This window comes from Pseudopodoces humilis, chromosome 2 (assembly GCF_049639895.1).
Source record: "Pseudopodoces humilis isolate 2021_Gansu_Grassland_sample_001 chromosome 2, ASM4963989v1, whole genome shotgun sequence".
Taxonomy (NCBI): Eukaryota; Metazoa; Chordata; class Aves; order Passeriformes; family Paridae; genus Pseudopodoces; species Pseudopodoces humilis.
The window spans coordinates 71,004,382-71,030,974 of record NC_142201.1 but is presented as its reverse complement, the minus strand read 5'-3'; the positions used below and the strand labels follow the sequence as shown (position 1 = coordinate 71,030,974).

The 26,593-nt window shown below is 37.5% G+C and overlaps 1 protein-coding gene across 1 annotated transcript in view; it reads right to left on the bottom strand.

Annotated features, from left to right (window-relative positions):
* The window catches only part of MICU2 (mitochondrial calcium uptake 2), a 137,913-nt gene that overhangs the window by 53,173 nt on the left and 58,147 nt on the right, over positions 1–26,593 (bottom strand). The window contains exon 2 of the mRNA XM_005516758.3: positions 8,502–8,649. Coding sequence (XP_005516815.3) covers positions 8,502–8,649 — 148 coding nt within the window. The remainder of the gene's footprint in view (positions 1–8,501; positions 8,650–26,593) is intronic.

The following is a 26,593-nucleotide window of genomic DNA, read 5'->3' as shown; positions in this document are numbered from 1 at the left end:
CAAACATCAGTCCCGAAAGACAACTGGAATAAACTGAATAACATCAAAAGGTGGCTGTCTTGGCTATGTCTTCTATTTAAATTCCATGCAAGGAGCCCATTTAAAAACTTTTATTAAGCCAAGTATGATTGCAGCTCTTGGTGAACAAAGTCCCTGGACAATGGCATTTTATGTATACTGATTAGCTGAAAAAAGCAGCTAGAAAAACCAAGAATGGCCAGGTAGGATGGATTTGGACCTACTAGCAATGCTGAACTACTTTTTGTCTGGTAACAACCAAGGCAGGATTTGTTACAAAATGTAGTACTTTTTTGTTAGCTGTGTCTCTAAAATCCTTTCATGTTCAGGCTTTTCCAAGACTGAGAGGAAAGATACTTAAAAAAGATGCAGCCAGCAGAATGACCAGGTGCTTGCCAGCAATATGGATGGTGGTGTGAGGACCTGAGCTCTTTGAGGGACTGGATGACTGATTTGATTACTAAGAATTGTCTCTTGTCTGCATTCTCCTCTGCACTATCGAAGCTGGTAACCCAAGGGAGGGTACTGCCATATAAGCAGGTGGCTCTAACAAGAGGAACCTGTGTGTTTTACACATGGAAAAAAGTCTTTGAACTCAGTATTTGCTTTTGTTTCACAGCAGATGAGGAAGGCTACTGAGCACAATTGGTGCTATAACCCACTGCAGGTGCAAGGCTGGGCAGTGAAAAATAGAGCATAACCTGGCCACTTTCTCCCTTAGGGAATCAGTGCCAGTGTTTTCCAAAGAGGGAGCAATGGAACTTCTCAAAGGTGCCCCTGGAGACGCCAGCTGTTTGGCAAGTAAGGACAGCTCCTCTCACCTACCAAAGCAGGCTGCACACCTTGCCTGCTGCTACTGCCTAGAAGAAAGGTGATTGATACTCTGTGGTTCTACCTTAGGCATTTTTAACAAACTCATAATGTAAGATTTCTTATAAGAACAAGCACGGGGAAAATAGTAGTCTGTATCAAAGTTAGTCAAAAAAGGATAAATCGTATGATTAACACAATAAAAATTCATCATTGGCCTAAGGAAAAGCACGGAACCATCAGTACCAAAAGAGTTACAAACAACTGAAAATATGAGGCTAGAATGCATGCTAGATTTTGGCAGGAGCCTGACCTGCGCTCCTAGCACCTGCTATCATTTGCCAGTGGTCTGCAGATCCTCATCACTTCTTAAATAACTGAATGCAAGCCAAGGAATTTTAAAACCAGACTGTACTTCTTAGGTATAAACCAATACCTGTCTGTGTTGAGGACATATGTTGTAAGAAATTAAAATACACTTAAGAGTGAAAAAAATCACTGAACCTGATTTTCACGCTACATCTGTTAAGACTTAATTGTCAGTTAAGCAGAATGTTTCAGAACTGATTAAGTTCCACTGCATTACTTAAAAAAAAAGACTGAACTACTCTGTCAAAAAGTATTCAGAACCTGTGGGAGAACAAATCCCAGAGATATCTTCTGTGGTATGTTGACAGTATGTTATAAAAGTAGTTGAAACGATGTTCTAAAAAATTAAAAAAGTCTTCAAAGATAGGAAAAATATTCAGAGACCAAGAATGAGCTCTTGAAATGTGCCCATATGTATAAAAAAAGTGATTTCTCTGTTAGGTATTTAAATATCATATTAGCATGTCACAAAACTGGAATACTTGACTAAAGCAGAAACTGTTGCAAGACTTCTGAAATTCTAAGGCAGACAATGTTTATACAACAAGCAGACTCCTGTTATTAATAACCAGATCTTTCCATTACTTGCACTACAAGTATTCTGTACGCGCACAATATATTTTCATTCGTTTCAGGGAATCTGTTTTCCATTCAGATGCCATTAAATAGCCAATAACTTTCACACTTTAAATAACCAAATCCTTCAAGATGTGCATTGAGACCACTTGCCTCTTGCTCACAACTCTGCTGAAGCCTGATCGCTTTAATTATCGGTACTATTTTTGTGCTGAGTTCTTAAAAATTGCTTTCATTCATTGAGAAGCTGTAATTTATCTTCTCATTGAACTGTTTTTCAGAAAGCTAGATAGCTAGTCATGTATTTTCAAATCATCTTGCCCAAGTTTTTACCTAATCAGTAAGCACTGCAGTCAATTGAGGTAAGAACTCTGAATCTGCATCACTCCTCAGCCAGTCATCAATGCCACAAAGGGAAAAATAGGAATCAATCACAACAGAGACATGAGCTCAATATAACCTTATTGTTGTCATATGCAGGTTATGTCAGAGACATACCTGCAAGCAAACAAATGTAATAAATACAATGTCAGTACAAATTTAAAGATCAAAAATACATTTTCCAATTTGACTGTACAAGGAATGTATCTCAGGTATTTTCAACACAGTTGAACGCATGGAAATAGAAGTGGAGGGAAAAAAACACATATTTACCCTGTGCAATGATATGCTAAAACACACTCCATGGTTCCCTTTCCTCCTGCTCTCCCATCTGACTGTGCAGGCTTCCTTGCTGCTGCTGCAGCTGTAGGGCTACAGTGCTGGAAGCCAGCACTCACCTAACACCTCTTTTCTCAGCACTGCTCCCCTTCAGCTGTTTTTCAGACTCTCAACCAAACACACTTTTCTGAAAAATGGGAGCAGACAAATAAGTTGCTGCAGAGGCCAGTGGTTAATACACTACAAACCAAGCCTGGCCAGCAGAGCAGATTTGAATGCTGCAGAAGGGAACACTGTATTTCTCCGCAAGAATCCCATCTTTGATCCTGTTGTGTAGTAACTTGTGATGCAACCATTATGAAAGTGCCTTAGTGTTTGAGTTCTCAACAAAACATATGTCCAGACATAAATACACATTATTCAAGATCACAGGAATTTCTGTCTTTTTTCTAAACAAATCACTATTTACCATCCAATTAGTTTTTAGATAAACACACAGCCTACGTACATTAGTTATCAGAGTTAACATCTAATTGATGAAGACAAAAGGAAAAACAAAAATCTCCCTTATTTAGCTTATTTAATTACCAACAATTGGCTGAGGCACAACATTAGATCCAAAACAATATAGTATTTTATGCACAACACCAATTTTAATGTTCTACTTGGACACTTAAGGGAAAATGAAAGTAAGATACTTTGAAGACTTTGACAGGGTTGTGGTAGAATTTTCTAATGCTTTTTGGTTGATGTGGGATAGCTGAGGATGAAAAATCCACAGTATGGAAAACATTTTCAGCAATCAATGTTTATCTTTGCTTTTGTGTTCAGTTAGTCGGGAATATTCTTTTCCTTTACTCACAACCCCACTTTAAGAAACGAGTAAACAATGATGACTAAGGTTTTGGCTGGAAATGGCTGATTTTGTTTCATTTTCTAAAATTCAGAAGAGATTAATCTAATGACTTTAAACCATCATGTTATTTCTTTGGATTTATCTTAATTTTAGCTTCCATCTATCACTGGGCAAAGGGTCGTCTTTGTCGTGCATACTCAGCTTGCAGAGTTCTCTACTGTGTTCAGGGGATTTGAGCAACAATGACATATTTGTACTAAAAAAACACTAAATGCAGAGATAGAGGGAAGAAAAATTTCCTTGTTAACACATTAGAAATTTGAAAGGATTGAATTCAGTTCCCAGCTGTATCAATGGCTCCCCATACAACACTTCAATCCCTGCTTCCCATATAAAGCTTCTCTATCTAGACAAGCTTCAATCTTATTCTTTGACTCTGAATCCTAGATTTTAGATCTGACACTGATGCATGACTCACATGAGTATGATTAGTTATTGTGTATGAAATTCAGGTCAAAAAGAAGACACCAAAGTATAGGCATCTGAACTCCTGCCAAAAGCAAAAAACTCAAGACCCAAAAATAAAAGGACTGACTCAGCTCATTCCAAAGTGCTCATCTACTGACTGGTCCCTCTTGGCTCTCCTAACACCACTGACTGCACCAGCACTGACCTCAGCTAAGGACGGAGAACTCAATTTTTAACCACCACAGCCTTGCACTGTGTCCTTTCCTCAGATTCACTCAGAGCCATGGCCATGCTGATGCTGTGACAGGAAGCCACACATCAAGTCAAATATCAAGCCTGCGAATACATCACAATTTCGCGCCAACTGTGTTCCCACACAAAGCTTAACAACTTCTCTAAGGAAACTTACAACTCACTGACAGATAGGACTCTGCCATGGAAATACTGCCTCGGGTACCCTGGTACTGTAGAATACAGGAAAATCTCTTTTACAGTAGCTGAATGAATGAAGATGCTACGACACATTAAATCTGGACTGAGTAGGCACAGAAGGATTAAGATCTTTATTTAGCAAGTGTCAATTGTTATCAGACAAGGTAACATGAAGGTTTGTTTTCTACCTGGAAGACGATTAGAATAATCTTCTCCAGAAAAAAAAATGAACATAAGCGCAGTTTAGATTCAATGCACTGGAAAATCTTCATTTCCTAAAGGATTCTTGCTGTCCTTTTCAAAAATTAATACAGATTTTCTTATATGTTCTGCAGCAGCACATCAGAGATGGTATTTCTATGGAGCTCTAACACAGTGTTTGTTGTCTAATCTGGAATATGAGCCTAATAATAAGTATGCACAGCTGTTTAAGACACAAGTTTTTACATGAAGGGTCTCTCGAAAATGCTCCTGCATTGCAATGAAAACTCAGTGTAAAGCAGCAGAATTTTATCCTTCCTGTACCTGGGATCTTAAAAGTGCTAGAATTTCTGATGCAACACAACAAGTTTATATTATTTGTTTTAGATATAACTAGACACTTTGAAGTATTTTTACATCACAATAAGAACAGTAACAGAGAACATTTTTTCACTAAACCATCATTGCATCAGGTATGATGATTTACATGAACATCCCACAGATTACCCAGAAGAACTTGGCTGGTTTTGCAAATCCCTGTAGTAACATAGTTTTAACACAAGATTACATGGCATACAGCCACGAATCCAAAATCCCCAATGGTGTTGTGTTTAGTATGCACTGCACTAACTGGTAGAAAAAAAAGCTGTCATGTTAGTTTTGCGCTGGCACAAATGCTGTGCCACACTACCACATCTCATTTACTGTTTGCCGCTGTTTATAAAGAGGTGGCTGCTTCCTTTCATAAAATGACTAACAGAAATAGAACTAGGCACATATTTACAGAGTAACTTGGTGTGAAGCACTGCCTCTAAAAGCAAGCAGATTTTTTTTGGATGGTGTCTTTATTCCTTTAGAGAGGTCTTTGCTTTGTCAATATGCAGAACAAAAAGTCTGTCAGGAAACTCTGCATTTGTTATCAGCTCATTCTCCTTACATGGCAGTACTGTAAATATTTTTCTTTGTTATCAGCCTGACAGTAAATAACTTGGAAGGTGTGATTTAATTAGCAGGAATGCCTATATTTCACAACTTTTGCCTACTTTAAAGAAAATGAGTAATAGAGAAACCCATGCAGCAGGAAACAAATGGCCAGAGGCAGTGAACTAAGGTCTACCAGGCAGGGCTCAAGATCACTTAGGCTGGATGACAGCTGATATATTTGCAGTACAGTTCATCTGTTTTCTTATCTGGTAAAGTGTTCCATAATAAATCATAATTTATTGCATCTTTTGCAACCTTGTCAAAGGGCACACCTAAGATTTTTGCTTCAGTAATAAATTCCATCCAACTATGTACAGGAATTCACTTGACGAAGTGCACATAGCTAAAATATTTTGATATTTTTTTTAATGCTAGCACCAACAACTCATCTGGTTTACACAACACATTCACTTTCTGCTAAATTTGACAATGTTTAAGGAGGTTTCAAAGTAATTCTCCAGTGACAACCACCCATGAGCAAAATAAAGCTGGCTGGCCAAGGTCTCCTATTCTCAGTTCATAACTGTTTCTCATGCCTCTTTTTGGTTCCCTTTTTCCCTTGTGGGAGTGTTTATCTCTGAATAGGGACAGATCAACCTCAGCAATATTTCTTGAAGTACACATGTAAACTGCTCATGAAGCTAGTCGTACATTTCTGCATATTGTCTGTAAAAAGTACAGCAGAAACAAAACTTTAGAACAGCCCTAAGTCTTCCACATTACTATAAACAGCATCCAATTGGAAAACTCCAAGCAAATATTTATGAACGGTTACTGCCAGGGTGCTTCAGATTTTGCTGAGAGGTCTGGGTTTTTTAACTTATTAGAATTTAATCAAAAATAGGTAAAGAATAACCAAATCATTACAGCTTGAAGTTCAGCATCATAGGACTCACCATTTGTATGCAGGATCACATGTTAAAATTGCATCTAAATATGCAGTAAGTGAAGGGCTTTCTAGGATAAGTCATACATTTTTCCTTTCTAAAGGCACTGTTCAGGGTGAAAAATAATTATTTTTTTATAAAAGTGGAAGGCTTCCAAAATAATTGCTGCTTTGGTATTAAGTTTACTGTCTTGACCTACTCTGAATAAAACAGGATAGACACTTGAGATAGGTCTGTTTATTTTCCTCATATGAAACTCTTCTAAACATGATGAATAAAACCATTGCCTTTAAAATACTTCAAGTGCCATATTTCTCTACTATCAAATTCTGTGTCTGTTTGCAGTCACATAAAAATGTAAAATCCTAATCAAGAGAAATTAATTGCTTACCATTGTGTTTATGCTACTGGCCAAAGAATCCAACCAATGATGGTTAAAAAAAATATTTAGGAACATTTGATTCAAGTGTCAGCATTTTTCTACCAAGCATCTATGATGCTACTGCTGCAAGCCTGACCTCAATTTGAAATGCTAAATATGCATTAGAGCAAAGTTGTTTTTTTTTTCTTGTCATTATTTGTTTCTGTTTAATGCTATTTCCTACTCATATTAACAAAGGAACTGAAATTAACTTGGCTGCATTGCAAATAAATTTCACCACATACCACTTCATTAAAAATCTGCATGTGTACTATTATACTTGGAGTAACCAATTAATATGTATGAAAGGCTAGGACTGAAAAACACTTATCTCTTTAACCTTGTCTTCAGAGACAACTGTCTGAAAACCACACCTTCAAAACGAAATGTTTCTGTATTCACTGTCTTTCAGGCTGGAAAACTCAAAATTTTACGTTTTTAGGTTTTTAACTTAATGACTTAAGTTTTGAGGGGGAACAAAGTCTAATACCCATACAGTAAAAAACAGTATTTTAAAAATCTCCGTGACTCTGAAGGTCATAAAGTACTTCTAAGGATTTATATTCAGCTTTGAGTAATATTAGAAGCTGTTTGTCAGCAGTGAATTCATGTATCCTTATCACATACAGATTTTTGTCACATACTGGAAAACTTCTTTTATTTCAGATACTTGCGTCTTATTCTTTGACCACTTGCAGCTCTTTTAAACTGCTTTCTGCCCTAGGTTTTCGACAGGCTTGAATCAAAGTGCATTCTGGTCTCCTTCCTCCTCCCTGTCTCTCAAACCCTTCCACAGGACCTTGAACTCCCTTCTGGATTGTCAGAAGGAGTCCAGACAGTTCAATACTCCCAAGTCATTACAGCATTTGCTGGGAGGTGGGCAGAGCATCACAGGCTTTGAACAGCTTTTGCTAGACAACATGCTCTCCTGGTCAGCATGTGAAGATTGTAGCAGATAACTACTAAAGGTGGGATTTCTCCCTCTTTCCCTCAGACGATGAACTAACAGAGTATTTGTCTTCTAAGTGCCAATCCTCTCTGGAAACTGGAAAGCTTAACCTTTCAAAAGCAAAAAAAAACCATATCTTTGGAAAATGTAAAACCCAATTTTTTTGAGGATAAAAGCATGTATCATCAAAAAATTACTGTATCATGAAAATAATAGAAGAGACAAAGACAAAAGAAGCTTAAGGAATGAGGCAGAATTAATGAAGCCAGGAAACCTGCAGAAAAGGACAATGATCTATCCACTTTTTATTTGTGTGCTGTTCCTATCTTCTCCTCAGGAAGCACTTTTATAAGTAGTTCTTGAAAAGACATCTGTGATTTTGATTTGTTCTTAATTAGGTTATGTAAAAATCAAAGGAGATTTAAAACCAAAAATGTAGAACTGAACTCTGGGCTCTATTATTCTCATCTCACTCCCATCACTGCCTCTTCTAAGAAAAAGGGTCACCGAGTTACTCACCGGTGAAGTGGACAGAAGATAACAGTACCAGGAGTGGTATGAACACTATTAAAATACACTCATTCTATTTTCTGTGGCATGTAAGCAATTGAGGAACTACATACTGATCAGACACGTGAATTATGCAGTGAAGTCATCAGCAAGTCACCAGTTTCTAAATCATCAGCCTCACTTCATTTGGGTAAAGGGTAGTGGTGTCTGTGAGAATCCGTATGGGCAACATTTAAAAATTTGCTTCTGCTGATTTATGTAACATAAAGGATATCATCCCAGCAATTTGCAACTGACATCTCTAAGGGGACCAGCAAGTTTCTTCTCCTTCACAAATACAATGACATGAAAACAACTTACGTTCAACTTGATCAAACATCACTGAGAACAAGAAATCTCTTGGTGTCATGTAATATTCTCCTTCATATTCCAATGATGCAAAATGCATGAAGCGGTGCTTTCGAAGAGATAGTCTTTCATCCATGTCTGCATGAATGACTTCTTCCTTCTGAAAAAGAAAAAAAGTCCACCACATTTGTAGACCAAAGATGTAATTAGAAAAAATCCTATACTCAATCTTGATCAACCTCAGTATTTTGTGGGTAACCACAACAAAAAGCTACCAGCAATTAAAGCTTTCATGGCACAGTCTTAAAGAATGACATGCTTATATGATAGTCGAAGTATTTTTTGGCTTCATTGACAGCATGCTTTAACAACACAGGTGAGCCAAATTAATGGCTGGATGTCACCAAAGGCTGCTCCCGCTTCCCACTCCCCTGCTCTTGGCTACGTGGTCCTGCACCTCCTTTTTTGCCAGTTCTGCCACTTGCTGGGCTCTCACTGAGCCAAGTTGTTAGTGCGTAAGTTAGTGAGCATAGTTAGCTCACTAACTCAACAAAAAGCCTAAGCCCACCAAACAGGAAACAGTATCTTGCCAGGTTAGTGGCAGGCTCAGCAAAGGCTGAACTGTGCTGCGTATCCGTGCAAACGACCCATTCCTGAAGTTAATTATCAAATTGTGGAGTAACTGCTAAGATGGGAGAATAATGATGTTCTAGTTTAAGTATGGGCCCGTCTTTCACGTAAGTCAGAAAAATGGGAAAAGCAATGAAAACACCAACAAAAGAGTCAGAGATCATACCACCAAATGCAAAGATTCAACTAGTCTAGGAAACAAAAAATCTCCAATTTGACCCTCTTCTCATAAATCTTGAAAGATTCAGGATCAAAACCATACAAGTTGTCAATACTCTGATGAGTAGCACCAGCATTTACTGGCAGCAAAAGGGAACACAGGCCTGGTGAAACAGAGATATTTACAATTTAGGATTTAGAAATGGTAAATGACAACAGAAAAACAAGAAACTCTAAAATTCAGAATGCACACTCTGTGTATTTGAACATTAATCACAGAACAATTACCATCATATATTATATTGTACGTTATTAGATTTCTAAATAGAAGGCTTCAACTTGCCATTTAATCTCATGTCTTGCACCTCTGTGTTAGCATGAAGGACTTGTTAAAATATTTCAAAGAATGATAGGCTACAGACACCTGTTGTAGTCAATTTTAGTTCTCCCTTGTAGCATGTTTGCTTGCCTCAAACCTCAGGTTTCAATGAAGGGTGGGAAGGAACCAACAAGAAGAAAAAACCCAAAATACTCATTATTTAGATTTAGAACTGTCATACTCTAGATGGGCAAGGAAAATATGGGCTACCTCTAAGTATCTGAAGCCAAGACTTGCTTTGGTTTAGACAGAATTGCTTTAAGCTTCTTGCAGTATAGAGCTCTATCATGGCCTACAACTCGAGTGCACTGCTGCTGTTCAGACCTGAGTGTTCTGGAGAATACAGATTAAAAATAAACCAAACGCAGCAACAAATGTAGCTTTATACTCTTAAAAACTTCAGGGGACAAGTCACTCTATAATTGCTTAGTTAAGAAGACTCAACAAACGCTGCAAATCTCAAATGAGTATTTCATGGTTGCTGGGTATTAACACGCTGCATTTTTATTAAAATCACATCCTTCTCACAGTAACATAAGCAATTTTTCCCCAAAGGCAAATTGAAAAAAAAGTGGAAAATGGTTTCACAGTTACCCTTTAACCAAAATTATGTAATGAAATCTTTCTGCATAAATACAAAATAAAAAAAAGTTTAGGCAAGAAGTAAAAAGCAAATTCTACAACATGTTCAAACCAACTGGATTTTTAATTTTCTTAAGTCTTGTAGTATTCATATGAATTCTGTCTAAAGCTAACTTTGTTACTGATAACAGAACACTGAATTTCAGCAATCCACAATTTTAACTGAAACACAAAGGTACCAGTTTTGGTCACCACCATATAAGAAAGATATGAAGCTGTTTAGATAGTGTCCATAGGAGGGTAACAAAGAGGGAGAAGGGCCTTGAGGAAAAGATGTATATGGAGCGGCTTAGGTCACCTGGCTTAGGTGTGTTCAGCCTGGAGGAGACTGAGGGGAGATCTCATTGCAGTCTGCAGCTTCCTTGTGAGGGGAAGAGGAGGGGCAGGCACTGATCTCTTCTCTGTGGTGAACAGTGACAGGACCCAAGGGAGTGGCCTGAAGTTGTGTCAGGGGAGGTTTAAGTTGGGTATTAGGGTAAGGTTCTTCACCCAGAGGGTGTTTGGGCACTGGAACAGGCTCCCCAGGGAATGGTCACTGCACCAGCCTGACAGAGTTCAAGAAGCATTTGGACAACACTCTCAGGCCTATGGTGTGGTTCTTGGGGTGTTCTGTGCAGGGCCAGGAGTTGGACTTGATGATCCTGATGGGTCCCTTCAAACTCAGCATATTCTGTGATTCCGTGTTCACATTTTCACATATTAATTCTGAAGGGTGCTTTGTATATGGAAAGGAACCTATTCCCACCAGAATTACAATAAATAATATGTGATTGTGGACTCATCAAACCCCTTTCTTTTTGTGAAACTGGCATCCCTGATTTGCAAAACAGCACTGGCTAACTTCTTATGAACATCAGCTTCAAAACTAGCACAAATGAGGATGAAACAGGAAGAAATAAATCAGCTGTGCCATCTCCTACTTTTTTTCCTAAGCTTTTGCAAAATTCCTGACCTCCTGTCACTATTGAAGAAATTCGTCACCTGAAAAGAACACCCTTCAGGACATGAGCATGAGCTCAGCTAGAGCAGCTGCCACCTCATTTAAAAGCTGTATCCCTCACTCTCATTCACTCTTATTTTCTTCACCAATACGTATCTCTCCCAGTCTTCAATAAGCAGGGATGCCAGGCCCACCAAAGACAGCTGGTAATGGATGGAAATACATGGGAAGAAGTATAAAGCTCTTGTTTTTTGAAAAAAAAAATAAATTATAAGCGTAACTCCCATTTGTTCTTAGAAGAGATAAATGTTTGAATAACTATTCTAATCATTATTCCAAATGCCTAACCAAAGATTAAATAAAAATTATGTTTTGAAGAAAAGGCTGATTCAATCACTTACAATTAAGATTGATCTTTTGAAGTACCAATCTAAAGAGTGCAGAGGGGAGCAAGCTCTCTCTCCACAATTCAGTATCCTTCCCACTTCAATTAAATCCTGACTAATTTCCAAGAAGATTTTCCTGAGTCATCCAATAAGTCCTTCAGATAAAAAAGATTTGACATTCCTGACATTTTAAAAAATACTGTGAAAGCTCATTTTGCTTATAAAAATGCGTTTATTGAGCAAAAAAGCAAGTTTTCCTCTTTAATTCTATTCCACAAAGTGAGTTTCAAGTGAAGACAGCTATACTACAAGAAATAATTGTGTATTTAAGGCTGAATCTCAGAAATTAAGGTATCTGTAATCTATCACCTCAGCAGTTTCCAACACTGCAAACCCAAGGCAAGCTGGATAGAAAAATTCCAATTTCAGAGGCACAATGGGTGAGAAGAATCTATTACTATCACCACAAGACTCTTGTAAGCATAGTTTAAAATAACTCTGGGATTGACTTCGGCTTATTTCTGCCTCTAACAGTGCCATATAGGAGAAATCAAACCACAAAGAGCTACATGGCATTAATGCTAAGGCATGTGCCAAAATTCCACTCTTAGCTTGTTCTTCTGTGTGTGGGTCCAGCCGGGGCTTCAAACACTGGGCATTCCCACATGGTTCAGAGCACCCCCACAAGCAAGAGAACTAAGAATGAAATTTCAGCTTTAACTTGGAATTTAGTTGTTTTTGTGGTTTTATGTCAAGCCTCCAGTGCCAGTTTCAGAATGTGCATGGTAAAGCTATGATAGCTGATGGTAAATTAGAATTGAATGACATGAAAAGGGCTCCAGGAGGATGCTGTGCAGCTGGCATGGCAATGGATCAGGAGCTGACCAGCCACTGGTATCTACAAGCCTTACCAAAGACTATGGTTTCCTTCCTGGCTTCCTGCACTGAGAAAATGCCTAAGGGCAACAACATTACTTCATACCATTAATTTTTCACGTTGATATAATTAATCTGTTTATCAGTCAGTCTCCTAAATGTAAAATGCTATTATAGAATTCATAGTGTTCAATCTTTGGGTTTTTTTTTTGGCATGAAAAATAGCAAGCTTAAGTCAAAGAAACCCCTTATGTTTACTGTAGCTTTTTTTTTTTAATTAAATAAAAATGAAGGGTTACATAAATAAAACATTAATAACCCTTACCTGTGTTTTTAGGAACACTGCTGATCACTGTAATGCGATTTTTGGTAACACTTATTCTGTATCCATTAAAAATCAAAGTAATTCTTATGTACAAACCCAAGTATACACTGCTGATTATTAGAGAGAAATTATTTTAAAATATTGTACGCAGTGATCTCTCTCTTCAATTTAAAATTGTGTCTTCCCCTTTCATTCATTTTACTTTTTGTCACTTTGCACAGAATTTGGTGTTTCAATGTGCCTGTGCCTTTCAAGTTTTCTATCTTAATCTTTTCTATTTATAAAATAGAATATACTTTCCATTTAATTTTTCCAACAGTTTTTCTTCCTTTACCCTACTCCTTTCCATACAATCTACTTATTTTGTCTCTTTGTATCTTTTCATTGCCTTTTTTTCTTCTATTATCTACATACCTTTCTTTCCTTTTTCCTTGGGAAAAAATAAAATCAAGACATTTTAAACCGGTTTTTTTTTCCCCCCCTCATCTGAAAAGAGGATCACTATTTTTTCTTCCCCTTCTTCTATGCTGGTAGAATTAACATGTAATACTCATTTTACCTGCTACAAGAATAACTAAACCGATGTGTCGGATGTCATTAAATTCCAGTTGGTGCCAGCCGGATCTCTGGGAGCTTCAGGTTTGGATCCATTAATTCACACTAGATCTACAGAGGGATTTAGCAACTCTGTATCAAATTTCTCCACAGCCGATGAAAATGTTGCAGTTAACTGGTGTCATTATTGTATCTCAATTTCAACCAATCCATTTGAAAATAATCAAAATAACAGTAAATGTAACTCGACCTCCAACTCTGCTGCACGTGTTAACGTACCCAGCACGCACGCTGAATGCACAGAGGAGTAACGCTCAGAGCTGAATGTTTCAAAGCAATAATTGATAGAAGAAAGAGTTTTGACAAGAAATCCATTTGACAGAAATACGTGACTTACAGAAAGCTCAAGATCATAATATTTAAGAAAGCTTGCATAAGTATGTGCAAAAGTAGCTTGTGCTTTTACAATAAAGAATGTGAGCCATGTCTTGATCAAATGCACCACAGCTACCAAAACCAACAACATGTAAAAGAAATAAGATCAGAACCATAATGTTCTGATGATGTGAATTGATCTGTATTACTTTTTTCAACATTATGTCTTCTGAGCTTGCAAATCAATCTGCTAGCCTGGACACAAAGTAAGCTGTGGGGTGGTAGGGGTGGGAGGTGGTGAAAAAAAAAAAGCACAGAACTCACACAGACAACGTATTTCTCTGGAAATCAATTCTAAGTATTTGAGTGACTGAAACTGAACAAACAACTACATTACTAAAAGCTCAAATCATCCTAAAATCCCTGAGTACGAAAAGGGCGAGAGATTAAAAATACCTTCTCAGGAACTACTTCTGAGACAGAGAACAGACTGCTAAAATAAGCACAGGAGAAGAACGAGAATGCAAAACTCTCGTGTCTGGCTGCTCTTAATGGCTGAATATAAACACTTGAAAATTAGATGAAGCCCTTTCTATGCACTAACAGGTGCCACTCGCCTCCTTTCTTTCAAATAGCTGCTCAGTCACTTCTGCTGTGCTGGTACTAATTAGTGACGGTTATGTTTGAAGCAGCAGCTGAGGAGTTTATTTGCATCTAAACCCCTGCCATTTTTGGTTTTAATTTTTCTCTCCCTCCCTTTGCATTTCACTGAGTTCAGACTAAATTGTGCACACAGAGCAGATCTACTGTTACCAGCACCCTTACACCGTAATTCTCCCTAAATGGAGAATTAACTCAAACATGAGGATAATACAGAAAGCAGTCTCAGTTTATAAGGGTTTTTAGTTTCAGCATTTAATTCTAGAATTTCTGCCTTACCAGAGCTCATTTTTAAACGTAAGCATAAAACAAAGTAGAAAACTAATACATTTCCCAAAACAGAATATAAGAAAGGCAGATAAGGTACCCAAGCTCTAACAAGCCAGGGAACCAGTTAATTAATTTAACAAACCATACATTTTCACCTCTACTTGCGAGTTATCACACCAGCCTACTTACACATTCCCCTACTGAGGCTGAATACACAAAACTCAAACACTGGTGCAGAAGTACTAAATACATACGGAGTGGCAGGGGGACCACACTGATGCCTCAAAGACAACACACCCAGGAAACGTTTCCATACAACTTTCTGGGAGAGCTCATTACATTGTATTTGACAGTCAGTAGACTTGGGTGAAAAATGTGTTACATCTTCTTCTCACTGATCTTTCTCAGTCAATCACTCCACATTAAAGTGCAGTTAAAATGTGAAGACATAAACACATTTATCTTAAAAACTAAGAGGAGCTAGATATTTTTGAAAGATACTATGTGTGAATGTGCAAACACAGTGCTTAACTATGTGCTTTCAAAATCATAGAATCATAGAATGGATTGAGTGAGAAGGGATCTTATAATCCTCTAGTTCCAATCCCCTGCCATGGGCAGGGACATATCCCACTACACCTGGTTGTTCTAAATCTCATTCAGCCCAGCCATCAACAATTCCAGGGAAGGAGCAGCTACAACTTCTCTAGACAACCTGTGCCATTGCTTCACCACCCTCATAGTAAAGAATTTCCTCCTAATATCTAATCTAAATCTGCCCTCTTTTCATCTTAGAACCATCACCCCTTGTCACATGCCCTTGTAAAAAGTCCCTCTCCAGCAGCTTCATAGGAGAGGTGCTGGAGTCACTCCAGCAGGTCCATGTCCTTCTTACACTGGAGGCCCCAGCGCTGGATGCATCTCTCCACATCGGGTCTCACGAGAGAACGGAGGGGCAGAAATCCTTGACCTGCTGATCAAGCTTGTTTTGAAATACCATAATATCTTTATTTTACCTCCTCCTTCTCAATTCAAATGATGTATGGACTGTCTCTCTGCACACCTTCTCAGGGGAAGCTGAGAAAGCCTCTAAGCCATCTGATTTTGCTTACCCTGAGCTTGCAGATCTTCAGGATTTTCAAGCTGATAGGACTTTACTTCTCTAAGTGTACTTTTGCTGCAGAAGGAAACCATATGCCTTTTCAAATAACTGCTCACTTTAATTGGGTATCTCAGATAGAGGCTCTACTTCATCTGTTCTGAACTACATCATGAGATAATCCATTTATTACATGAGATTCAGTTTTAACAGCACACCCTTGAAAACGGGACTATATATGCCTGAGTTTGAGAAGTGCAACTTCAAACTCTGGGAAGTTTTGCAGTCCAACTCATGCCAGCTGCATGGTGCCATATATTTACCTGATGATTTGTATCTTTAAAAGGTTTTTACTATCATAGTGCTTGGTCCTGCAACAACTGTACAGACAGAAAAAAATGTTAACTGCTTTAATAGTAGGTGGTTGAATGCCAGACAACTTTTGTTCTGAACAAGAAAAATTCTGGACTCAGTGCTCATACGGAAGAATTTAAAGGAATAAATATTTAATGCTGGACATAGTGAGCTAAGCAGAAGTACCTAAGGGAAGGCATATTTAAAACCTAGACCAAGAGAAGGTGACAAAAAGAGGAGGCAACTTTCCAATAGGTAAACTAAGCAGTACAGACTCAAGTTTAAAGAGATTAAACTCCGAGGATAAGGGAGCTAGATTTGATGGAGCAGACAGTTGAGTTACATAGTAAAAAGCAAAGTGGTTACACTTTCAAGTTTTGAGGGTGTGTGTGGGTTTTCTTTTCGTTTTTGTTTGTTTTTTAAAATTAAACAAATGTGTTAGCATGTAATGGTGGTGCATATTTAAATATCTCCATGTTCACAGATGAATAAAAGGGACTAGAAACAAGATGGCTACTTTAATCTGTGCAATGGCTGAGCAAGAAGTGGTAAACACAATGGAATTAAGATAGTGGGAAGTTCAGTGATAATTGGAGAAAAAAAAAGAACAGAAACATACCAGAACTTGTCTCACAAGCTTTTTACAACTTCAAAGTGCTTCTGTCAATGGTTGCACACACTTTCTTGAGTTCTGTATACCCTAGGTTAGCAACAATGTGCCAAATGAGTAGTCCCTCAACGTCATTACACCGGCATGATATTTTATACACAATGTAAGTGCTTCAAGGGAAACACTGTGAAAGAAACTGCCTCTCTGTCATCAGAGAGCACTGTCACTTGTTTTTGAAATGTATTTCAGAATATCAATCTTGTTTAAGCACTATTCTTAACAAGTTTGCACATCCCAAATGTTTTAAACTGTGGCTGATGGCACAGTGCTTCCAACAAGAGTAGATGTAGAAAAGCCTTGGATTGCTGTACCACTCCCTGAAACACGCGGTGTGCCAAATTTAATTACACAAATCCCGTTAATTTTTAACTTAGGTACTTCATACTTGCTCTGCCAGGGAATTTTCATCATGACACTGAGACAGCATTACAAGAAATACACCAAGTGCTGCAGTTGCCAACCAGGCTAGCACATGACTGATCAAAACCAACCATGCAGCAGCAGAACCTATGGATTTAAAACCACTTCTCTACCAAAGACAAGCTCCCCCCAAGGAGAAATACCCTGTGATTTCACCTTCCTGGATTAAAAACTATGTTTTAGTATAGAAGAGTAAACAGAACTCAAACCAAACAGAAGATGTACGTAAGGTCTAAAAACGTTTATATGACACAATCGAAGAATGAAAAAAAAAAACCCAAGTAGAATCTTAAATATCCGACTATCATATATACTAGCTGTCATCAGTTTCTGTAAATGAGTGTTTCTATTTAGTCAGTCTGCAAAGACTTTAAAAGAAACTTGTAGCTGTTACGAATTTATCCAAATTTCAGTGTTTCCCTTTTGGAAGGCTCTGACATAAAGAAAACTCGGTTTAAAAACGTGATGATTCATAGAAGAAAGTTCTGCTGACTTAACTGAGACAGGAGCCCTTAGTTTATTCTTTATACAAAACATGATCTACAGGGTTGTGCTTTAACGCTCTTGTTTTAATCCACATATGTATTTAACAGTGTTACAAGTCACTGCACATTATAGCAGTGAACAGTCCAGTTGTGCACACCCTTAGGATGGCTTTCTACAGCAAAGCCACATAAAACCCAGTAAATACTGGTAAAGGAGTTTTACAGTTTATGGTTTGTTGGGTTTTTTTAAAATAAAAACCAAGCAAAACCCACCCAGACCCCAAATAAAATCAAAACACAACAAAATAGGCCATTGTAACTACACATGCATTTGTTATAAATATTCTGAAATTTAGAAAAGAAAATTTAAAAAATCATTGTCTAAAACAAAGAAGACCCCCAAGAATCCTAGATGTGGTAGATTGCTGGAAAGACAGGAAAACTGTGTTCCAAAAATTCCCTTCTATGATAATGTGAATATCACAGAACTAATCACATTACTCTTTCCCCAGAAACCTGAAAATTTCCTGGAAGTGTGTGAGGGGGATGTTAAGTTTTCTAAGCTTTTCTCCAGCCCTTTTATAACAAATCTTTCAAGATAAAGACACACACAAATTGAAGGGAAAAAAAATAAAATAAAAAGGACAGATCTATATGCTCCAGGTTCTTTTGCATAAACAAACAAATTGAAAACAAAAAGAATCTGAAAGTCACAATATACTTTTTACTCCACAAGAATTCTATCAGTTTTTAACCCCCATTATTAGCTATGTTATTTATACCAAGATATTTTCTCAGTTCTCAGAGAGTCTGGTACTTAAAAAGGTGCCATAAGTGAAGGGGAGTTAACTGATTAGGTTGCCATAGAAAAGACTACCACCACCAACCCTCCTGAAGCATTCAACAGCAGCTGAGAAGTGTGAAATTCTTCACTTTATTTCAGTGAACTAACACTATTAGATAAAACTTCCAGAGTAGCAAATTAATCACAGAATAAAAACTTGAAAAGGAAAGAAAATAGAACATCTTTAAAGGTTTAAAGCTTTTCTCTCTATCCCCCCCCCCCCCTTTATTTATTAAACATTTAGTCACACAAATGAAAAATGGCTAGCAAGTTAGGCTCTTTAAAAGAGTGGTCAGAGCTATGCTCAGAGGATTAAGCAGGTCCCAGGAGGTATTAAAACAAATATCCATATGTCGTGTAAGATTAATCCAATAATAACAACAAAGTCATTGCAACTACAAGAAATGTTTATACTGTAATTAAGTTGTAAAATTATATTTATTTCTCCATAAAGCTGCTGACTTCCCTTCTAAACAAATGATTTGTTTTCTGTAGGAGTCACTGATCTTGTGATAATGTCATGTGTAAAACCTGAATGTCTTAAAACACACTATATTTTCCAATAGCCAGGCATATTTTTCATAGACTTGCTTATTTTTTTAAACTTTCTACCTATGCAGAATTTTTCTTCTACAGCACTTCCATTTGACACAGAGATTAGGTATGGAAGGACTGGATGAAGAGAGACAGCTAAAACAGTTCTGCTGTGCCACCTGGAAAACAGAAACCACAGTAAAAGTTTTATCTAAATTCTGGTATTTCCATTTACTAATGGAAATACTTTCATCAACATTAGTTTGTAAAAAATTCACAAGGAATTCAAAATATTTGAAAAAATAATACAAAAATTTAGAATTTCCCCCTTTCAAAAGAACCTATTTACGTTGAACTTAGCATCATATTTAATCAAAGAATTTGTGTAATAGCTGAAGTTTTCAATACGCTGCAAAATACATCACACATGAAACTGGTAAGGATAATCTTCAAAGTTCCAGCACACTGCTGTGTAGATCAGAATGTTTGAAGTCAGTTTTTGAGAGCCCCTAATAGAAAACTCACAGAAAACTGAACAGATGAGATATAGTTAAGGGCACCAGCAGAAGGTAACAGAAGTTTGAATTAGTTAAATTAATTAAATTTACACACACACACTGTATTTGCAAAGAGGTCTTACTACCTTTAAACTGAGCAGCAGGAAGATAATTGTTCAGAATATTGGATTTACATCAGAGAAATTCAAAAGGTCACTTTTCCATTTAAAATTTTCAAGCGTTATCCTAAAAGTTGAATTCAGTATCAAACTCTGTGAATAGAGTAACACTGTCAAATACTTATTTTAATTGGAGATATTAGAGTGTAAAACCACAGTATTCCTGATAACAGCAGAGTTGTATTGACCTTTCATTTTTTACCAGTGTTTATAAATTCCATGCTCTAATTTTGTACTGTTCTTCTATAATCAAAGTTCAAGTATGTTTTCTTAATCCTCGCTTCAAAGCCCATCACTGGTGCACCTTCAGTGAGACTGCAAGGCCACAGCCAGAACCAAAAATTTCTTCTCTGCAACATCTGAATCTAGGAAAACCCCGTACCTAGTAGGTCATCCACTTCTCAGTGCTACATTCCTCTGTACAAGAGATAAAGTTGTTTTCAGCCATCCTGGCTGCACCTTAAACAGCTTTTGCAGAGGTTGTAGTACCATTTAAGCAGGTCATCAAGCATGTGCTGATTTTCTTTTTCAAGACCTCTGTAGTTATCAGCGTTGCTTCATTTATCAAATCTGCCATATTCTTGGAAGCAAACTGTGCTATTAGAACAAACCTTAAATTTCTCTGGGAGGTCCAAAACTCTATCTGATGCAATTCACTCTTCTCCTCTTAAAAGTATTTTAAGATTATCTTTATTTCAGACTTCTCTAGTGAAACAGTTTGACTGTGACATTTAATTCAAGAAGGATGAAATTATGAAGGATGAAAAACCCAAACTGAGTCAAATTAATGCTATCTTTGTCCAAACTCTTTTCTCTCAACAAAAAAATGACTTCTCAGACATCCTAAGACCTCAGGTATTTGTAAATTCTTTCAAGACAGACTGTCTATTTGTAAATGTTTACAATACTAAATAAAAGTAATGCCTGTTAGTTTTCTCCTGCTCTGATGGAGAAGGTTCACTAGCCACCAGAATAATTTAAGGTTTGAAAGCACAAATGGATGACCTGATTTCTAGCTGGTACTAATTATCAACCACAAACCCCAGTTTCATTCAGGGGGTAGCACTGAAGGCAGTGAAGAGATGGGTAGAAACCAGTTACGGTATGGTTCTCACTGTGCTTAGGAAAAAACTTTGCTCATTTCGAAAGACAATGAAAGGAAAATGTATACTTCTGAGGTCTCCATTGCGTCTAGGGCATGGGCTCTGTCAAGCTCAAACTCTCCTTGCCATCATGTCCATTCAGGCACGCAACCTTTGGCATGAACCCTGCAGTGAAAAACGGGACCCTAAGGTACACCTTACTGCAAAGAGACATATTCATTTAAGGCAATTACACTGATACCCTGCTTCTAACTGCAGAAAAAGTGTCTTAGCATGTCTTTGCCCAAGGCTCAACAACCTTGACAGTCAATTTTGTGACCTGTTAGCAGATGTACAGATTTCAAAAGCACTTCAATTCAGAAAAACAAATTCATGCACACTGCAGGACTTCAGCTCACGTTCAGAACTGAACTCATGTATGTGTCTAGTCCTATCTTGAAAATATTTATAAAACATTTAAGGTTGAATTATGTCACAGATGATCTCAGAAGAAAGGATGAATGGCTGTGCTGAGTCAGATTGCAGGTCCACCTCATCCAACCTGCTTTCTTTTTCCTTATGGTCTGCGACTGCAGAGCAGCAGCGACTGCTCTAACTTTAGACCATCTCAGTGAGCTGGACATAGTACTTAAAATCTAATTGCAGTGTATATGCATCAATTCAAGCATTGGTCAGAAGCAAATACTTAGGAAGGAATAATATTCTCTCAGCATTAATTTATTTTGAGCTCAGGGACATCCTGAGCTGGAAATGGTTCCTATGTATTTAACAACCCTTGGCTATGTCAGTGCCCTTGGGACTTACCCAACATCTCCTTGAGTCCATGCAAACTTCTAGTGCTTTAATGACTTTTGGCATGGAGTTTCACACATCTATGGCCTATTCTGAAGAACTGCACAATGCATAATAGACCCTGGGAATATTAAGGTCATGTCAAATTCCATGCTAGTTTTGTCACTGAGGCAAACTTAAATATAATTGATTATTTCTCTCTCTAGTATAGATGTTTAACACACTGCAGTCTTACAGTAGAGGTGAAAAAAAATATCCTAAGTACAGTTTCCATATCAGTTCATAAACTGCATTAAATAATAAGATGATATCACTGCAATCTTTTTCAATAATGACTTATCCAGGGATATAAAACTTTAATTCCAGGAGAAAAAGCTATTTCTTTATTTCACTAACCAGCCCTTTAAAAATTCTTTTACAGGCCACCTCTTAAGTCCTTTCTTATCCATTTTAATAAACATTACTTAATAGCTCTGCACACTGCCAAAATCCATTATCTTAAGCTGTAAATTGATAGCTGGAAAAAAATGCTTTAACTTTAGGCTGAATATAAGCATTGTGCCTGCTATATATTTTGTTTTCTGCAAAACTGCAGCTGAACATTTCAAATTAAACTATACACAGTTTTTACTCAAAACTGATCTAATTTCTCACACTTCATCAATCTCATCGATCCAGCTAGAACAGTTTTATTATTGCCAAATTGTCTTTAAGGTAACTTCTGAAGCTCTTCAGACGTAGGTCTAGTCATTATGCATGTCATTCTTTAGCTCTCAGAAACAATCTGAAATGATATTATCAAAAGCAGGTCAAAAGCAATATGGTTGAAAAATCAGATTTTGTTTAATTAGTAAAGATTAACATTTAAAAATACATCTTTGGGATATATTTTTCCCCAGAATTCAAGCAGTAATTGGGAGGGGTGTTAATAACAGAATACATTTCTGGTATCTAAACTGCAGAGATTGCACTGACTGCAGAGTGACTTAAAAGATCAAGTTCTTTAGTGAGGTGACTTTGATGGTGGAAAAAGGGAAGTAAAACTGAAAGTAAAAGATATATGTAGAAGGCATGATCTATGAGGAAAAACTGAAGAGAGATACAGGTATCAAGGTTGCTATTTAATTTTGAAATCTTTCAAGTTCTGCTTCTGAATGCTGTCAAGAGCCACCTAAATCTGCCTTGCCATAGGCAAACCAGTGTCTGTCCTATGTCACTCCACTCCAGCTGAAAGAAGAGGCACTGTCACACCCCAGCGGACAGAGCAGCATCCAGTCAGATTTTTGCTGACACACAGACCCTCCCAAGATCTCTTCTGACAGGCACACCCACAGTGCTTCTGATTATTCTGGTGGTCTGGAAGTCACTGGGAGCTGACAAAAAAGGGTCAGCTGCCCTTCACACAAAAAATGATACCATCAAACGCTCAGCAACTGGCTTTATTGACAGGCTACTTTCCAACTTGAACTGAATTGCCATTCAGAGTTAACAGCAGAAGCAGTACTGCCATTCACACTGGTTTCATTTTGCTGTCTACAAAGCTCCCAGGCTTCATAACTCTCCTTCAGAGCTCCTCCACTCCCTTGGTAATGTAAATGTAATGTATATGTAATGTATATGGAATTTGGGTGCCTGTCTCAGAGGTAGTCTGTTGCAGTCTCCCAAATATCTACCTAAAGTAAAATCACAACTGGGCTCTGTTGCATACCTCACCAGAAGTTCTGAGAGAGAAATGGCCCCAGCACAACAAATACAAAGTCTACAGTAGAACTGTTCTCATTGTCGCAACTACGTGACAAGACAAGAAGCAGCTGGGACCAAGGAACTCCAACATTTTCAGATCAGGTTATCAAAATGGAAAAGGTTTCCTGAAGAAGTTAGCAATTTACACCAAGTTTGATAAATTGCTTTTTCAAACTTCAGTCCAGTGACCCTCTGCATTTGGTTTAGATCCAAAGACGCAGACAGCTAATTTTTTCCACAGAACTGAAGTCCACAGTTATCTCTCATTTATTCACATACTGTCTTACTGCTCCTGCAGCAGCTAGCAAGATATTAAGAGCTAAGCATCCCACCCAGCCAAGTGCTGAATGCTGAAAAAAGGGAGTTTTATTACTTAAAATAGTTTGACTGCTTTAGCATATTTTTCATCTTAACTACAATTTTGCCACTTAGACAAACTCTAAATGCTATATTCTTTAATATTCTTTGCCTTTCTCTCTCCAGTTTTTTTTAATGGAAGAACCAAGATTTACAAAAGAGTAAATGCTCTAAAACATTCCCAAACCTGTGGCAAAGTGTGTATGGGCATCATTATCCTGACATGGCACTGAAGAAGCACTAGACAGGCAGCCTTATATTCTATTTCCAGGTCTCTGCAATACAGAAAAGTGCTGGCAGAATGAACACGTTATTATTCCTAATACACAACATGAAGGATCTGGGGTGCTCCCCAATGTACTTAAAACTAGTCTTAGCAGACAAAAAAAAGCGTAATTCATAGATGAAAACTATGTGCCCTTCTCACTACAAGCTGTAATAAGTCTGAAAACTATGATCATTCAAGTCACAAACCTTTAAGATGGGTGGGAAGGGAAACAGCTTAATCTGCCTGCCTTCAAATTAAAATACCTCAATCACAAATTTACCTCATATGTCATTCCCTTTAATTCTTTTTGTGAAGTCTACAGAATTTATGTATATTTTGCATTCCAAAAGACTTTCTGAAATAATAATTTATTCCAGATCCTTACCACTTTTTATATGAAGTTCTATTTCCTCATTTTTAAGATTACTCCCTATTTTAAATCTTGGAAAAATAGAAGGAGACTATCTATCTATCTATCTATCTATCTATCTATCTATCTATCTATCTATCTATCTATCTATCTATCTATCCATATATACATGTGTTTTCTGAGATCATCTTCCCTAATCTTTACACGTAAAGTATTTATCTCTGTTGGTGCTTTTTCACTCTTTCCCAGACATTGTATTTCTTGTGTGGCATGTTGACCAATACTCTATACAGTATTCCAGATGGAGCCCAACACTCCTGTAACTGTATCGCCTCTTATTTTGTATTTTATCCCTCTGATACAACCTAGTAACTTACTTTCTTGCAGCTGTGCATAAGCTCCATGGTTTCGATGATTTTTCCACAATAACCTTCAAATCCTTTTCCTAGTCAGAGTGCTGAATGATTGTTCCATTGCAGCACACACTGTGTTTCCTTTGGTTTCTTGCTCCCAGACTAATTATTTTACATTTTTCCACAGTGAACCACGTTTGCCAGCTGCTGGCCCAGTCACCTAAACAGTTCTAAATCCTTTTATATCTGATTGTATCGTTCCTAATTCACTGCTCTGAATTTTACTACAAAAAGGGTGGTGGGGAGGATAAATCTCTGCACACAAATATACATTAGTTATATGGGGGCCATATGCATGTGATCAGTATAATTAATCATATGGTTTTGCAATCCATCAGGCAGCTTTACCCACCTCACTTGCATTTTTCCAATAATCCATCTCTGCTGGGACTACTTCGATCACTCCACACTTCTGAGCAGCTTCATACAGCTGCCGTAAGGAAAAAAACCAACAAACCTGCCACAGATTCCCCTTTTACTTTCCCAAATGCAATCCTGCCACTTCAAATCACACTTACGTGAAGTTCAATATTCAACCTTGGGATAGCCAGCAATATTCTGTCTAGGATCTGGGACAGGTGATGGCTTCTTTCTGTGAACCCTTGAAGATGGAGGTGGGAACCAGGTTCACCAAACATTCATGAACTCTAGTATCTAAGCATGCAGCCAGCAGATGTTTCTTTTTGCAAGAAAACTACCAGAATTTCAAATAATACCACTATGTTTTACAAGACAATTTTTAGAAATATTTCAAATATTTTAATTTTCCTTCCTAATTACTGATGCAATATTAAAGGAGTCTCTGCTCATCTCATGCCACCAGCAAATCAAGGACATTGACCACTTATTATGCATATGAGGGGAGGGCAGATAAATCATGTAAGTTGCTACCACTCATACAGTGGTATTTAACTGTATGTGGTCTTTACGTACAGTTGCTCCTTCTTTAAAGGAAGTCCTAAACTGCTGCTTCCTTATGAATTTTTAAACTCTGAAAGCTTGATGCAGAGTTTTTCACTGTATTAATGCAACAAATATTTCCATTTCCAAACCTGGGGAGTTATGACTCATAGTTTAAATCACACCCTACCACCTTCTACCTCAATGGGCAAGTTACCGAACTCATCTAGTAGCTGAAACCCCCCAGCATAACTATATAATCATGTTTTTCTTTCCTTGTAAAAGAACAAAGTTGAAGCATTTGCTCCTCTTCAGGCTATCAAATCAGAAAACATTTTAGCACTGGCTAACTGTGCTATGGCACTGGCTTCTCTCTGTGCTATCAGCTCAGAGAACACTTTAACAGAACTTGTAGGTTTCCGTGATTTCTTCCATTCAATCCTTATTCTCTGCCTTTAATTCCTCTTTCATAAAACAATTATCACTGCTGAGACTATCAAAGATATGTTTTAAAGGACCATAAATTGTATGTTTATGATGCCATTCCTGTGGCATTACAAGGAAATTACTTTAAAAGAATAAATACTAGTCAAACCTAAAACCTGACATGAACTTGTACTGATTTGCTGACAAAAATGGTGTGGGACACTTTGAAGACTGCATGCAGTGGAGCATCAGCATTTGGCAACATGCTAGTTCTACCTACACTACAGAAATACTGCAGAATAATCACCAACTCCCAAATTAAATGTGCTCTGCTTTTTATTTATAACAATTTAAAATGGCAAGCTGTGCTTAAACAGACCAAAATAAAATGACTTCAAGGTTTTAGTTTAATTATTACTTCTAGCTTCTGCCAGAAATCCATTAAGTCTACAG